At 42.5% G+C, this 17,471-nt stretch overlaps 2 protein-coding genes across 13 annotated transcripts in view; one reads left to right on the top strand and one right to left on the bottom strand.

The window, feature by feature from the left end:
• JPH1 (junctophilin 1) overlaps window positions 1-4,357 on the bottom strand; it is a 117,748-nt gene extending 113,391 nt beyond the window's left edge. For 11 of the 12 annotated variants that reach the window (XM_045003718.1, XM_045003724.1, XM_045003726.1 and 8 more), the window contains exon 1: window positions 3,880-4,357. In XM_045003718.1, coding sequence (XP_044859653.1) covers window positions 3,880-4,258 — 379 coding nt within the window. In that variant the 5' untranslated portion in view covers window positions 4,259-4,357. Of the gene's footprint in view, window positions 1-3,245; window positions 3,556-3,879 lie in introns of those variants that run through there. The other variant, XM_045003729.1, reaches the window with a different exon arrangement.
• Window positions 4,358-4,640: 283 nt separating this feature from the next.
• Window positions 4,641-17,471, top strand: part of GDAP1 (ganglioside induced differentiation associated protein 1) — a 53,790-nt gene continuing 40,959 nt past the window's right edge. The window contains exon 1 of the mRNA XM_045003732.1: window positions 4,641-4,775. The gene's annotated coding sequence lies outside the window, so the exon portion shown is untranslated. The remainder of the gene's footprint in view (window positions 4,776-17,471) is intronic.

Genomic DNA, 17,471 nt, shown 5'->3' with positions numbered 1-17,471 from the left:
GCAGAAGATCAAAAACATGTAACCATTATGACGTATGTTTTTCACTTCTTTGTAGGAGAAAATGGAAATGGTTATGATTTGCCCCAGAGAGCATTAAAACCAGGACAATTAATTTACTCTTATGTGCTTATCAGACTCTTCTTTCTACTGGGACAATGAAATCAAGGCCAGCTCCTTATTTTAAAAAAAAGAAAAGAAAAATTAGCTAACGAGGAAGTGGAATATTCTATAAATCAAACATGGGGGGGAAGAAGAGAACAAAAACACCATGCCATGGATATTTCATCTGATTTTTGTGTGTAGTTTTGCAGTGCACCAATTCTCAAGGATTCAGATATTTGACTGTAATTAGGCATTAAACAGAAAGGTATCCCTCTTTATTATTACTAGGCGGTATCATGTAGAAAAGTGTCCACTCTTGCATTAAGTTTTACAGCTATATTCAAAATATATTCCATTTAAAATGTTTGCTGAAAGCATACATATACATAAATGTGGAAACAATGGTCTTACATAAATTATAGTTGCATCTATTATTTCCAAAGTGAAAATTTAAGAAGTTGTTAGAGGAGTATGATTTATCCATAATAACACTGTAATATAATGAAAGGCTAACATATTCAATAAACAACATGATCTACAAAAAACATAACAAAGCTTTTGGTTCCTGTTCATTTAACTATAACTGATTAGTTATTATTAACTGATAACTAATTAGTATCACTGATAGTGGCTTTAAGGCTACCATTGTAATTACCAAATGATTTAAAAACTGCATGTGTTCCTCAAAGAAATGAGCTACAACTGGGCCACACAGCAAAATAGTTGAATTCACTACAGTTAAATTCACTAATAGTTTTGGATGGTCCCAAATTGCATTTGTCAGCAAATAACTATTGATCTAAAAAGTTTACCTAGCTCTAATTAAAACCTAAATTTATAACCTTTTCCATGGAGATTTAGTTGAACGCTAGTTTAAAAAGCACATACACACAATGGACTGTATTATGCTGTGGTGCAGATGAAAATTAAAGGAAGTTTTGTATGCAGACAGAGAGCAGAAGAAGTTTGCTTGCTGCCAGTGTTTGTTATTTCTATACTTATATGTACATCCCTCTCACACTTACACACTTTAAGAAAAACTTTTTAAAGAAAAATCTGTTTAGATTCTTTTTTAAAATCACTACAATCTAAGTATCAGTACATATATAAACTTATTTCATTATGCTAGTGTTCTCCAGAACAGCAAACAATGGCCTGCAATTACAAGCTACTTTAAAAACAATAACAAGCCAGCAAAACTAGCCAACATACAATGCACAAGCCGACTCAGCATAAAACAAGCCCAATTTCTGCTTATTTTGAGCAGCTTTGGTATATGCTCAGTTTGTTTGTAGTAACAATTCAGATATTTTTCTCATTTGCTGCTGTGTTGTTTGCAGTGCCTCAAAACTAAGGCCCTGACTCTGCAGACACCTAAGCATGTGTGTAACTTAATTCACATGAGTAGTCCCATTAAAATCAACAGGAATGCACATGCTCAAATATACTGACATGTTCTTAAGTGTTTGCAGAATTGGGGCCTTAGTAATAGATATACATTAACAGAACAAAAATTCTTAAGATAGGATAGTGTGGATTTTTTTTAATAAAGCTACTGACTTCCAAACTATCTATGAAGACAATTGTCTTGTGAATTACATTCTGCTTCATTAAGAGGGGGAAAAATGGATTCCCACAGTTACCCTAAAAAAAGAACAGTGTATGTTAATTATTGAGAAACCTATTTCTAACAATAACGAGCATCCTAATTTACTTTAAAAATATGGCTACAATGAATTATACTTGCCATCAGCCCTTTTTAAACTTCTAATCCACCAGAAAAACAAACAAAAGAATCTTACAGTGCAGTGAAAGTAAACTAAAACTCTGATCATGTTTTAGAATTAAATAAAAAACATGCATGTACCCTCTAGGCAGAGACCAAGCATGAAAACTTTCAGCCCCAAGAGATCACTATGAGCATGTGAAAACACATTGTTTTTTTTTAAATTCCAACGTAAAACTATAAAATCAATCTGTTTTATAAAGTAATGTATTTTAACTTTATTATAAAATTAATTTTATGGTCTCACTAAATTTTGGAATAAAAAGCTTCATTTGTAAGTGTGGGGCTCAACTCCCCATTAGCACATGGGCATGCATTCTTTGAAGCATCTCTTTCCGGTTTGCCCACAAGTCGCAAATCAAACTTCATGTAGAAACTGATACACAGCATTACTTAAAAGGCCTGAACCAAAGATCTGTTTTTAAGTCACAAGGAAGGCAGATTTTATATGTTATCTATTGTTTTGCTAAATTACACTTCTTGCACAGCACTCACACACTTTCACACAAATCTGAACTTGCAAAATGTACATGATAAATGTTAAACTAAGTAACATTTCTAAAAGATTTCAAGTCTAAAATATTAGGCCAGATTCTCCCCTTACATTGGGATAGATCAAGTAATTCCATTAGTCACTGCTCTCACTTTTACACTGCTGTAACTCCAAAAGCTACAGCAGTGTAAAATCAGCGTGAGAGCAGAAACAGGCCCATCTGTCTTTTGTATGGCGCTTGAAATGACACATGTACACTACAGTTAAATGAAACTGTGCAACTGTGTAAGCTTTACTCATGAGTCACCTTGCTGAACCTTAACTTGATATGCTAAATATGATGCTAACCTTGATATGCTAAATATGATGTCAGAAGTCACGAAATATGGGAGAGTTTTTAAGAAAGGTTGGGTTGGGTTGCGGGGGGGTTGTAAGGGAGAGAAACAGCAGCTGGCCTTATTTCAAAACATGATTTGTATTTAGAATCACATGTGGGGTTTTTTTTAAGTTACAATATTTCTGTGTTAATTAAATAAGATCATTTTATAAAAATGTAGGTGGGTCCAAGATTGATTACATCTAATAATGTATAATCTCTTTGGCCACTGTTAGCTTTCTCGAGACTTTATCAATATTGTTTTCCCATACAATCTCTCAAGAGTGAGTGAGATTTATTTGCCAGTTTTCTCTCTGATACAATATGTAAGTGTTGCTAAATCAATGGAACACGACCTGTGAAACCTCCAGCAGTTGTACAAAGAACAGGCAAAAACCAATGTTTTCAAGCAATCGCAATTTATTTCTAATGCTTAGGAATCTGCAAACATTTCTACCAGCTGGTGAAGGAAAAACGATAGCCCTGGGAATGTGGAACTTTTAAAAGTGAAACAGCTCATAAGTTTCATCCCCTCTACATTTATCACTCCAATGCAGCGTTTCTAACAGGATAATTAATATTAACCCTAGGTCACCTGCAACAGTGTAAGCGACACTTTGTTTTCATTGCCCTAATGAGTGTAAAGCAACGTAGCTTCCTTTATGAACCTTCCTCCATTCCGCTCGGTGTCACATTAGGTCCAGCTCTAGGATCGAGGCCTCACTCAACTCTCTGTCAGTTGGCTGCAGTTTCAACCACTGACAATGGGGGATCTGCTCGCAGGCTCAGCAGCTGCCCCTGGCAAAAGATGCACCGCTCCCGCGGTTTCAATGCGGCCCTGCTCGCGCGCGCAATCTATGCACAAAAGGAAAGGGGGGGGGCGAAACTTTGTCAAGAGTTGAGACTCCTCCTTCCCCTGCGCCTGCCACTGCCCCCTGGCAGCCGTGCCCCCGCCGGGTCCTGTGCGCGGGCGGAGCAGCTCCTGCGAGAGCCCAGGCGCCCGGGGCTGTGTGCGTGGGGCGCGCCAGGTGGCAGCGGCGGCACACGTGTGTGCGCGCACACACATGCAGTGCGTGTGGCCCGCCAGGCACGTTGCTCCCCTCCCTCCCGCGGGGCGCTCACCTCCGTCCCCGTAGGTCTCCACGCCGTAGCCGTCCTGCAGCCCGTTGCTCCAGGTGCCCTCGTAGCGGGCCGGGGTGGTGAGGCTCTGCCGCACCCCGTAGCGCCCCTTGAAGCCGTGGGACCACTCGCCCCGGTACATCCACCTGCCCTTGGTCTCCACGCCCAGCCCGTGGCGCTTGCCCTGCGCCCAGTAGCCCTGGTAGGTGTTGCCGCTGGGCCAGGTGTAGCCGCCCACCACCTCGAAGCCGTGGGACCAGGAGCCCGCGTACTCGCCCTGCCCCTTGGGCCCGGTGCAGATGCCGTGCCCGTGGGCTTTGCCCTCCTCCCAGCCGCCGCAGTAGGTGCCGCCATCGTCGAAGTCGAACCTGCCGCCCGTCATTCAGGGGAGCGCGGGGCGAGCTCGGCTCCTTCCTTCCTTCCGTCCGCTGCTGCTGCTGCCGCCGCCGGGCTCCGGGCGCTGCGCTGCGCTCCCCGCGGCCCCTCCGCTTCCAGCGCCCCGCGCGGCAGGACTGCCCGGGCTCCTCCGCCGGCGCCCCGGAGCTCGGCGCCGGCGCCGCCCCCCGCCCCTCGCCCCTCCCCCGCAGCCCGCCCCTCCTCCGCTCACACACCCGAAGGCAGCGGCGCGCGGCGGTGTGGGCAGGAGCCCGGCACCCCCGGAAGGGTCCCCCCCGCGTGTGGGTGCAGGGGTGAGCCGCGCGTGGCTGGAGGCGCGTGTAGGGTGAGCTCTGCTTGGGTGCCAGCGTTCCCCGGGGCAGGTGCGTTGGGCGCACAGAGAGCAGTGCGGGATGGGGTGCCTGTCTGTGCGCGAGCATCGGGCTATGCAGGGGTGTATGCTGGCTGGCTGCAAGCACAGTATGTGGGAGAATACAGCTGTGGCTCTCTGCAGAGATTTGTAGGTATGTGTTGATATAGCTTTGTAGTTATATAGTATCTGTAGCTGTCTGCGGAAAGGATACAGTGTGTGTTCGGAAGTGGGTGTGGGGGTGCATATGTGACTGTAAATGTTTACACATGTGTGTTTATAGATAATACACAAAGAGGATTCTGGCGGTAGCCTCTCTGTCTTGCAGGTGGTAGCAGTGCCCCCCTTTAGAGGATGGTTTAACTTTACCAACAGGCTCAAACATATTCCAAGTTTATAATTCTCCTTTTGTACTTCTCAGAGCTTTAGGGGTGGTCCCAGGAGCTAGTGTTGTCTGAGTAAAGCTAAACTTTATCTCATCCTAAACAGCATAGAAGACCCACCCTCACTGTGGTGCTAATGAACACTGTGCCAAACTGACAATAGTTGCAGGAAGTGAGGTCTAGGAGAATGGGGCACAGGATACTGTAGTTGTATCTGTGATCTTTCAAAGACATAATGGTTGTCACCTTTTAAGAAGTCTCATTATGCCTTTAACTTGATGGTCTTTGGATAGCTTCAAATACTGCCAAGCACTCTTCACCAGACATTTGGTAATCAGATAAAAATATAAGGGAAGTGACAGGAGGTGGCACAGAAACACTGGACAAGATTTAGTGGAGAAGAAACAGGAAATCATGGTTGGTGATAGCTCAGAACTGCAGGGATTGATGTTTTCTGAAACCTTAGTTTCACATTCTTTTAAAGTTACAGACGGGTTGAAAGAACATTTTAAAGCAAACTTTTCACTGCAACGGGTGTTTAGGGAGTGGGAGAGTACATATACATCTCATAATTTCCTCAATTTCATCTCCTGTGATATGTGACCTCCTACGCTGATAGAGCAGAATAAAGAAAAAGTGGTTTGATTGGGGGGCTTGGATCAGTGTTCATGTCACAGTCCCCACCATCAGTACCTGGCCCAAGCTGGGAAGCTAATGATGCAACCAGCAGACCAAATTTGGTGATGAATCCTGGTCACGTGCCACCTGAGGCATGTTGCGCATATGCTAAGAAGTGTTTTGGTTAAGCAATGTCTAAAATAAACTATTAATAGAAACTACAGATTATTATAAGCAAAAACCTTATTAATGCAAGGTGAAAAAATTGGAAAAAAAGTCAGGAAATGAAAGAGTAACAACCACGACACATACATTAAGCTAAATTCAGCCCAGGAGTAAGCCAGTGTAGCTCCATTTTCTTAAGTCTACAGTAACTGAAAATACTGCACCTATATAATGTTGCTGAGTTAACTCTCCTGTTCAGGCTTTCTTTCACAAATTTACAACCTTATGGTTGTACTGAGTTGCACAATTGTAATGCAATTTGACAAGTAATTATGAATTAATATAATTGTTTCTAACTTTATTAAATATTTTTACCTAATGTATCAGAGGTCTGTTTCTTACTGAGGACTAGATACCCGTGACATTTCAAGCTGTGAAATTCAGCTACGGCTTTCATCGTGAACAACAAAAAGTGGTGGATTTTTTTGTCATTCATGTACTGGGGACTATAATTATTACCTAGTGCCATAAGAGTACACTTGGCTCTTGAATCACAGAAGAAAAGGTCCCATCTGCAAGGAGATTACAGAGTACTATAGAGTGATACTATAGTAAGTGAAGACTAAACTATGGAAGCTGGAGAACAGTGGTGACTATTTTACAGGAGACAGCATGCAAACCATTATTAATGCTAGTAGTCTGATTGAAATCAGTGGGACTACTTTGTATAAGGAATTTTTGCATTAGTAAAAATTGGGCACTTAGGCCCTGATTCAGCAAGGAATTTAAGCATGCATCTAATGTCAAGGATTTGTGTAGTTCCCCCTACTCATGTGCTTAGAGTTAAGCACATGCTTAAGTGCTTTGCCCGACTAGGGCCAGAGAGCTCAGCACTTTGCAGGATCAAGCACCTAGGATCCAGTTAAGCAAAATATTTAAATACATTCTTAAATGCTTTGCAGAATAGGTATGGACTGCTGAATTGGGGCTTATGTGAGCAGTTTAAAACCTTTGTGATCATCAAAGCTGTATTGCCACATGAAGCCAGATCCTTGGCTGTGGCTGAGTAGTACACAGCAGAGGTTGTGGACGCCAGGGGCTGGAGGAAAGGAGTAAAAGTGGTATAAAAGCCTTTATATGAGAAAACTCAAAGACAAGTAGAAAATTCTTTCCTGGCTTCATGGTGGCAGACATCATTTTTATGTTATCCAAGTTAATAAATTTACACATATATATTTAGTTATGACTATATTTAACACAATTGAATGATGTCTGTTTGCTGTAGACAGGAACATATCGCTTTGTACAAATTGAATATCACATAGATTAGTCACAAAAGTGTTACTGTGTATGCTGGCATGTCAACACCATAGGATTTTCTGCAAAAAGAGAAAAAACGACAAATGTTATTAATACATTCAGGAATTTGATGGGGTGCTTACCCCACACAAGGTCTGGAGAGGTTGAAGTGGCTAGGCAGGCCAATTAACTGCCCAGGATGCACCTGAAGAAGGAGACAGGGAGCAGGCCACTAATTGGAAATGAGCTCAGTTGGGCAGGAACAGGAGCGGCCTCTATAAAGCCCAGGAACTATGAGCAGCAAGGGGGCTGCAAGGAAGTAGTGTACAGTCACTCTGTGAGGTGGGAACTTGGGCTGGCAAACCCAGAAAGAGGGAGAAGCTAGAGAGGTAGGAAGAAGCCCAGGAAAACAGCAGCAAGGGGTAGCCTGTACAGACCTTGGCTGCTTGTTATAGGGTTCCTGGGCTGGAACCCAATGTAGAGGGCAGGGTTCTCCTACCAGCCACTAGGGAGTGGCACAGAGCACTGGAAACACCAGCCAGAAAGCTGGTCCAGTAGGACTTTGACTACCCTGGAAGTGAGGACCTTAGTGACTTGAGGGCCAAGCCATGAATAGGAAGCTGCAGCTCAGGGAGGGGGCTATAGGGTGAAAGAGATGACTTAGAGAGGGCCTTGTGAGAAATGTAGTCAGGAGGTCAAGGGACATATATTCCTTGAGAGTATTGATATGGAGACGTCCAAGGCTGAGGAAACTATCCAGCTACAGAGGACTGCTATCACACCACTGGGGAGGAGGATATGGCTCTGTCACAGGGAGGTCACTGGCAGCTGGTTACTTCTGGCAGCAGGCAGTGCTCCACCCCTACTCCCAACCCACCCACTATGGTGATTGAAAGTCAATATGCTGCCCTCGCAACAAGTGATGAGGAATCACCCCCAAAAGTAGAGGAGGAGAAGCCATGTACCCCCAAGGCTGGGAGGATCGCAGCCAACACTCCCAGGAGGAAACGTAGGTTAGTGGTGGTTGGTGACTCTCTTCTGAGGGGGACAGAGGCACCCATCTGTTGCCCTGACCTGGCATCCCGAGATATATGCTGCCTGCCAGGGGGCTGTATGTGAGATGTTACAGAGGGATTGTGGAGGGTCATCCGGCCCTCTGACTACTACCCCATGCTACTCTTCCATATGGGCACTAATGATACTGCAAGGTATGACCCTCAGCAGATCAGAAGTGACTACAGGGCTCTGGGAGTTGGGAGCGCAAGAGGTGTTCTCTTCGATTCTTCCAGTCAAGGGTAGGGGCCCAGGCAGAGACAGATGCATCCTGGAGGTGAATGCCTGGCTGCGAGGATGGTGTCACCAGGAGGGCTTCAGCTTCCTTGACTACAGGATGCTGTTCCAGGAAGAAGGACTGCTAAGCAGAGATGGGGGTCTACCTGTCGAGAAAGGAGAAGAGCATATTTGGATACAGACTGGCTAACCTAGTGAGGAGGGCTTTAAACTAGATTTGAAGGCAGGTGATCAAAGCCCATAGGTAAGACAAAACATGGAGACCTGGGAGAAGGGTCAGAATTTGTGGGGAGCATGGGCTGTTATAGCAGGGATAAGAGAGAGATGACAGAAGGGCGCGGGGGGGGGGGAATCAAATCAGTATCTTAAATGTCTGTATACTAATGTGAGAAGTATGGGGAATAAGCAGGAAGAACTTGAAATGCTAGTAAATGAAAACAACTGTGACATAGTTGGCATCACAGAGACTTGGTGGGATAATACACATGACTGGAATATTGGTATAGAAGGGTACAACTTGCTCGGGAAGAACAGGCAGGGAAAAAAGAGAGGAGGTGTTGCCTTATATATTAAAAATAGATTCACTTGGACTGAGGTTGACATGGAAATAGGAGATAGAATTGTTGAAAGTCTCTGATTAAGGATAAAATAGGTAAAAAAACCAAGGGTGATGTCATGATAGGGGTCTACTACAGACCACCTAACCAGGAAGAAGAGGTGAATGAGGCTTTTTTTAAACAACTAACAAAATTATCCAAAGCACAGGACTTGGTGGTGATGGGGGACTTCAGCTAGTAAGACATCTGTTGGGAAAATAACACAGCAGGGCACAGATTATCCAACAAGTTCTTGGAATGTATTAGAGACAATTTTTTATTTCAGAAGGTGGAGAAAGCTACTAGGGGACAGGCTGTTCTAGATTTGATTTTGACAAATAGGGAGGATACTGGTTGAGAATTTGAAAGTGGAAGGCAGCTTGGATGAAAGTGATCATGAAATGATAGAGTTCATGATTCTAAGGAATGGTATGAGGGAGAACAGCAAAATAAAGACAATGGATTTCAAGAAGGCAGACTTAAGCAAATTCAGGGAGTTGGTAGGTCAGATCCTATGGGAAGCAAGACTAAGGGGAAAAACAACTAAAGAGATCAAACTAGCTAGAGACATAAAGGGTAACAAGAAAACATTCTACAAATACATTAGAAGCAGAGGAAGACCAAGTACGGGGTAGGCCCATTACTCAGTGAGGGGGAAAAAACAATAACAGAAAATGTGGAAATGGCAGAGGTGCTTAATGACTACTTTGTTTCGGTTTTCACCAAGAAGGTTGGTGGTGATTGGATGGCTAACATAGTGAATGCCAGTGAAAATGAGGTAGGACCAGAGGCTAAAATAGGGAAAGAATAAGTTAAAAATTACTCAGATGAGTTAGAGGTCTTCAGGTCACCAGGGCCTGATGAAATGCATCCTGGAATATTCAAGAAGCTGACTGAAAAGATATCTGAGCCATTAGTTATTATCTTTGAAAAGTTTTGGAAGACGGGAGAGATTCCAGAAGACTGGAAAAGGGCAAATATAGTGCCCATCTATAAAAAGGAAAAAGGACAACCCAGGGAATTACAGACCAGTGAGCTTAAATTCTGTACCTGGAAAGATAATGGAGCAAATAATTAAGCAATCAGTTTGTAAACACCTAGAAGATAATAAGGTGGTAAGTAACAGCATGGATTTGTCAAGAACAAATCATGTCAAACCAACCTGATAGCTTTCTTTGACAGGGTAACAAGCCTGGCGGATGGGGGGAAGTGGTAGACATGGTATATCTTGACTTTAGTAAAGCTTTTGATACTGTCTTGCATGACCTTCTCATAAACAAACTAGGGAAATGCACCCTAGATGGAGCTACTATAAGGTGGGTGCATAACTGGTTGGAAAACTGTTCCCAGAGAGTAGTTATCAGTGGTTCATAAAATTCAAAATGATCTGGACAAACTGGAGAAATGGTCTGAAGTAAATAGGACGAAATTCAATAAGGACAAATGCAAAGTATTCCAGTTAAGAAGGAACAGTCAATTGCACACATACAAAATGGGAAATGACTGCCTATGAAGGAGTACTACGGAAAGGAATCTGGGGGTCATAGTGGATCACAAGCTAAATATGAGTCAACAGTGTAATGCTGTTGCAAAAAAAAAAAGCAAACATCATTCTGGGATGTATTAGCAGGACTGTTATAAGCAAGACACAAGAAGTAATTCTTCTGCTCTACTCTGTGCTGATTAGGCCTCAACTGGAGTATTGTGTCCAGTTCTGGGTGCCACATTTCAGGAAAGATGTGGACAAATTGGAGAAAGTCCAGAGAAGAGCAACAAAAATGATTAAAGGTCTAGAAAACATGACCTATGAGGGAAGATTGAAAACATTTTGGTTTGGTTAGTCTGGAAAAGAGAAGACAGAGAGGGGATATAACAACAGTTTTCAAGTACATAAAAGGTTGTTACAAGGAGGAGGGAGAAATAATATTGTTCTTAACTGCTGAGGATAGGACAAGAAGCAGTAGGCTTAAATTGCAGCAAGGGAGGTTTAGATTGGACATTAGGAAAAACTTCCTAATTGTCAGGGTGGTTAAGCAGTGGAAGAAATTCCTAGGGAGGTTGAGGAGTCTCCATCATTAGAGATTTTTAAGAGCAGGTTAGACAAACACCTGTCAGGATGGTCTAGATAATACTTAGTCCTACCATGAGTGCAGGGGAGGGGACTAGCTGTCCTCTCGAGGTCCCTTCCAGTCCTATGATTCTATGAGCACATCACTGGACATCAGCAATACCAGGAGAGATGAGCTGAACTGCCAGTGAGAATCAAAGTCAGGAAAGTAACTACCAGTAAATTACTTCTCTGTTAGGTTGTCCCTCAGTAAATACAATCCATCCTAAATTCTCAATTACTGAGGGACAATCTACACTCGTTGCTATATTTGCTTTCCACATGCCACTGTTAGTATAACTTTTTGAGTGATGAATTCAAATATTTGGATACTAAAATTTGTAACTGTATCATTACATTTATTAGCCTAAATATGGGATATTGCAAATTATGTACTATACATATTTTATGGCTTTTAAAATCAAACTTTTGGATAATTTAAGCATTATACCCAGATGTATAGACACTCTTTCCTTAACCTGTGTATTAGATATTAGCATTAGGTTTAATAAAAAAAAATCGGTGTCAATCTCTTCTTTGTCCTGAATGATCTTAATAGTGGAGTAACAGAGACTTTTTAAACTTTTAATGTAAATAAAAAGCACTGGATTCTTGTGTCTAGGCTATATTCAAAGAAATTAGGTTTCCCTGCAGTGACATCATGCAATAATCTTTTCATTATGATTAAGGCATATTATTGTTTGTTGTCCTAAGTTAGATTAAACTGGTTTTTAAAGATACATTAGATTTTCTTTAATTTTTCCTTCTTCATGGTCAGGGCCAGCTCCAGGGTTTTTGCTGCCCCAAGCAGCAAAAAGAAAAAAAAAAAGTCGCGATCTGCAGCACTACCGCCTCCACTTCAGTCTTCAGCGGCGGGTCCTTCGCTCCAAGAGAGACTGAGGGACCCACCGCCGAAGAGCTGGATGTGCCGCCCCTCTCTGTTGGCCACCCCAAGCACCTGCTTGCTGGGCTGGTGCCTGGAGCCGGCCCTGTTCATGGTGCCACTGCAGGGCAGATTTAAGGTTATTTGTAGGTGCCTTTCCATACCTTAACATGTGGGTTATTGGTAAGTTTAACCTTAATTATGAATTTCTTTGGCTTACAATCATAGAATCATAGAACTAGAAGGGACCTTCAGAGGTCATCTAGTCCAGTCCCTGCACTCAAGGCAGGACTAAGTATTATCTAGACCATCCCTGACAGGTGTTTGTCCAACCTGCTCTTAAAAATCTCCAATGATGGAGATTCCACAACCTCCCTAGGCAATTTATTCCACTGCTTAACCACTCTGACAATTAGGAAGTTTTTCCTAATGTCCAACCTAAACCTCCCTTGCTGTAATTTAAGCCTACTGCTTCTTGTCCTATCCTCAGCGGTTAAGAACAATATTATTTCTCCCTCCTCCTTGTAACAACCTTTTATGGTTGTTGTTTATGTACTTGAAAACTGTTGTTATATCCCCTCTCAGTCTTTTCTTTTCCAGACTAACCAAACGAAAATGTTTTCAATCTTCCCTCATAGGTCATGTTTTCTAGACCTTTAATCATTTTTGTTGCTCTTCTCTGGACTTTCTCCAATTTGTCCACATCTTTCCTGAAATGTGGCGCCCACAATTGTGCTTTTATAGATGGAGGTGTGCCTTTATACTGATTTCAGAAGTTACCCTTTCATTCCTATTGATGGAGGCAGCTGCGTTTTGGTGATTGCATTTATTTTAGAGACGTTAGCACATATAAAAGGTGTGATTGCTTGAAAGCTCTGGAGGCTGAAATCCTCAATTTAAGCACAGAAAAGATTCAGAGCTAGCAGTTGTAGTGTGAATTTTCTCAGATCTTTCCACAGATGTGACTTGGGGGAGAGGGTATTTTAGATTTTGTGTCCATTCATCATCTAGCCTCTGAATTCTATTATGTAAGGGAGCCAGTTATAGTGTGTGTGTGTGTGGGGGGGGAAATTGGGAGTTTTTCATTTGTCTGTCTTGCCATATCACCTTAATATTTGAGTTCCTTAGAAATTAACATAAATCCCAACTAACAGTCTACACCTGGACCTATAATTCTTCGTCTTGATCCCACTGAATTATTAAGCTTCCATTTATAAATAGCTTATAAATGGGTTAATAAATAAATTATAAATTTTAATAAATGGTTAGTCAACTGTTAGAGTCCAACAGGTCCATAGGTAACTTATAACCATCTGTGACATCCTGTCCTGGTTTGCTTATAACCATCTATAACACTTACTAATCATGTCTATGTCATGCTTATAATAGCTATTAATCATTTATGAACCTTTTATAAACTGTTTATAAATGGAACTTAATAATAAAGTGTTACTGCCTTCTCTCATCTCTTCCCAGGAGGAGTGGGCTTTTAAACAAATCCTTATTATACTAGCAAAACTATAGCAGAGAGATGGATCTTGCATTACGTCTATTGGCAACTGGACAGAGACTCACTTTTCACAGGAAAGCAGGCTTTGAGAGCCATCGGGTGATGGTAGCAACCAAATGTTGCCAATCTGTCTTAGATTTGAACTCGTAAAACAGAGGAGCAAGGCAGCCTGTTACCAATCTGTTGAACAATTTAGTTGTTTTTTTCTAGAAAACTAGGTCGATAGTGTTTGATGTCACCCAGGTGGATCAAAAATGCTGTAAAACACTGTCCAATCAGATTATTTTTAGTGTGTATTACTGAGGGAAATACTGTATAGAAAGATATTTAAAAATAAGTGTTAGACTTGCAAGTAACTTTCCCACCAGTAAATTTTGTTTGTTTTTTATTTCATCCTGTCCTGCTTGGAGTGAGTGTTGAAAGATGAGCAGCCAAGCAGTGGTCAGCCAGAGGGAGAAGAGCGTCATACAGCCCCCAGAATAGCAACAACCGTAAATATGGTCATGCTGTTCCTCCACTCAGCTAGACCCAGATCACATTTACAGCACGCATTGGGTCCATTGGCTACCAGACATTCAGGAGCTTTGATGAAACATTTACAAATGTAACTGCAGTTAAGAAGACCTTATTCCAGCGTCAAACAAGCTGACATCAAGCAAAAGGAGGAGATGTGATCATGGGCCATAGTCCGCAGGCACCATACAGTCTATGGGGAGAAAATTTTTTAATCACCAGCTGGTTCAATGCTCCAAGATATGAACTGTGTTCTTGTTCCACTCACATCTACATGGGAACTTGCTGTTATTTGCAGCTGACTCATGGCCACTGAAGCACACAGGTTTTGCATAATGACAAAGGTGGACTGCAAAATGATTCTCTCTCTGTGACTGTCTTATGTTTTATATAATGCCTATCACAGTGGTATCAAGGTGCCTCACTTAATGAAGGAGCAGAAAATCCCAGACTGAAAAGGTGTTTATTTCATTGTTCTCTCATATATTTAAAAATATCCCATGAAGTAAGACATAATATTCTGCATGATCAGTGGCACACATGGTGTATGAGAAGGAGTGGTCAAGCTAGTTCAGCTGGCTGGGAAAACCCTGTTAACTTCTCAGATTTAGAAAAAGGGGATCTTTTTCCAGGTTCCAAAAATGACCTCTTACTTCTGTATACAAAACTCTACTCATCATTTTCATGTGATTTCCCCCAACCTGACTCTGCTGTTAACTCGCAGTTAATTTCTATCCTAATTTCCATGCTTTGCTTACCCGAGACTATAACTTGTAAGTCAAATTCTGCGCTCATTTACACACTATCTAGCTCCTCGGCACTATAGGGGATTGCACATGGTAAATCTGGGCATTATTTGCCCTGTAGCTCTATGCCTATCTTCACAATTTGAAAAGCTGGTTTCAGTCCTTTTGCAGTCCTTCTCTGCTTTGTTGGTTTCTTCTGCCCACCCACTATGTCACTTGGAGTGTTACTGGAGTAGGTTTGTTATTTCAGACACATACCAACGCCTGCTGCACTCATTTCTCCTCTACAGTCTTGCACAGGGCACAGAGTCAACTTCATACTTTCATTTGTATCAGTTACACACACACAGGATCTAAATTCATCCCTTCCTCTATATAGCCTAATATTTTCTGTCCGATGATAACTCAATATATACTAAATAGTATATCTGGTTGCTTTTTTACTGTAATTTTCAATTTGTTTTGGTAGAATCAATGTATTTCTCTCCTTATGGAAACCTTGCTGAGACAAACATGATAAAGGAAGTGTGTTTTCAGAGCAGCAGTCCAATGACGCTATTTAGTTAAGAAAAAATCATGCCATCATGTTGCAGTCCGTGCCAAAAGAACATAGACCACTATTCAGTGCCCAGTATCCACTGCTGCCCAAAACCTTATCTTGTCCTATTTATACTTTCACAACTGAGGTCTTGTTTAAGAACTGGGTGAATATTGTATTTGCTTTTTTTAAAAAAAGAACAAATTTGCTTCAGCGCTGGCTATGTGCCTATTGTGTTTATTTGCAAAAAACATATTTTAAATTCAGATGTGAATTGACTTCTGCTGGAAGTACTTGTGTGTGCTCATCCAATCAGGGAGCAGAAACAACTGACCATTCAGGACTAAGCAACGCAGCTCAAATTTCAAATGTTGACTCCTAAATACTTGCAGAGAACTATTTATGATCAATGGATAGAATAAAAAAAGATTAATATACAATAGAATCTTTTTTAATATGGGACCACACTGAGTTGACTTCTGTAAAATTTCACTAGTTTACACAAGCTACTGATGTGATCCTATGTTTTTTAGCATTCACTATATCTAATTAAAAAAGTTAAATCACTAAAAAATTTGAGAGAATATTTAACTGATTAAAAAGGAAGTTGCCATTTTGGTAGTCTAATGAAGAATAGCATAGAGGGAATGTCGCTCCATTTGAATGTCTAACAAAACAGAATTCTAACATCTGGCTGAATAGAATGGAACTTGCATTATAACAACTTTGAAAGTCTCCTGTTTTTTTTGTTGTTTTTAGCATAGAAAATGGAACTTTTTCCCTTGAGGCCTGCATAGACAGGACCTCCTTCTGGGAAAGATCAATAACATAGCTTCAATAAGAGACAATTATGGAGGTAGTCAAATAGCAAGAGGAACTCATTAAGTGTAACAAAAGCTAATTTGCTTTTTATTTAGTAAATATTTATGTACCAAGCTGGACATGCTGGCCACTTCCAGGAGCAGTGCGGAGCCAGGGCAGGCAGGGAGCCTGCCTCAGGCCCACTGTGCCACTGACGGAGAACCGCCTGAGGTCAGCCGGAGCCCACAGCCCAAGCCCCCTGCCCCAGATCGGAACCCCCTCCTGCACCCAAACTCCATCACAGAATCTGCACCCTGCACCCCCTCCCACACACCAGACCCCTTGGCCCCAGCCCGGAGCCCCCTTTTGCACCCCAAAGCTCTCATCCCCGGCCCTACTCCAGAGTCCACACCCCCAACCGGAGCCTGCACCCTCTCCCACACCTCAACCCCCATTGGGGGGCTGTGGGAAGCAGTATGGGCTAAGGGATGTGCTGGTCACTGCTTCTAACACGCCCCATTGGCCTGGAATGGCGAACTGCGGCCAGTGGGAGCTGCGATCGGCTGAACCTGCGGACGCTGCAAGTAAACAAACTGTTCCGGCCCGCCAGCAGATTTCCCTGATGGGCCGTGTACCAAAGGTTGCTGATCCCTGCACTACATGGATGGGTCATTTACCTATGTAGTCACCATATGTACTCACAGTGTAGTTGGCTGGAACACAGCAGCCACTTTTGGGCAGCAAGACTATGCAACTCAGTTTTTTAGGAGGGAAATGAAGAATAACTTCTCCAATTGAAATTGCAATGAAATTTAGTAGGCAGAATATAATTAGCCAAGTTGGAATTTTGACAGAACCATTGTGGTTAACTCCTCTACTATGTTTGATCTCTTCTAACAGCACCAAAATCCCTAACAATGTATGAGAGCACTGGATATATTGACTCATAAGAGAGAGCCCCTTTAACAGTAAGCTGTTCCTTTGTGCTCTCCCACTCAACTAATGTGAAGATTCAGCTCTGTATTAGTTTTATAACTGAGGAAAACAACCACAAGCATTATAGCCACATGTCAAATATTATCATATATGACGGTGTACTGGCCCCACACTCACATGGAAGGGATTAAAGCAGTGGTTTTAGCAGCAGAAGCCACACCCCCTGATCCTGCTTGGCATGCTCCAACTGCTGCTGCAGTATAAAAGGGAACAGCCTAGGGGAGCCCTACTGACTCTGGCCATTAGGCCGCAGTTCCCTGCAGTCCAGGGGAGTCCTATTGACTCTGCCCAGAGGGTCGCACTTCCCTGCAACCACGGGGAGTCCTATTGACTTTGGCTGTTGGGCCATGCTTCTCTGCAGTCCAGGGGAATCCTATTGGCTTTAACTGTAGGCCTGCCATGTCC

Source organism: Mauremys mutica, chromosome 2, assembly GCF_020497125.1.
Source record: "Mauremys mutica isolate MM-2020 ecotype Southern chromosome 2, ASM2049712v1, whole genome shotgun sequence".
NCBI classification, from domain to species: domain Eukaryota; kingdom Metazoa; phylum Chordata; order Testudines; family Geoemydidae; genus Mauremys; species Mauremys mutica.
Note: the sequence above shows the minus strand (reverse complement) of the source record. Positions and strands in the feature narration are given on the sequence as shown.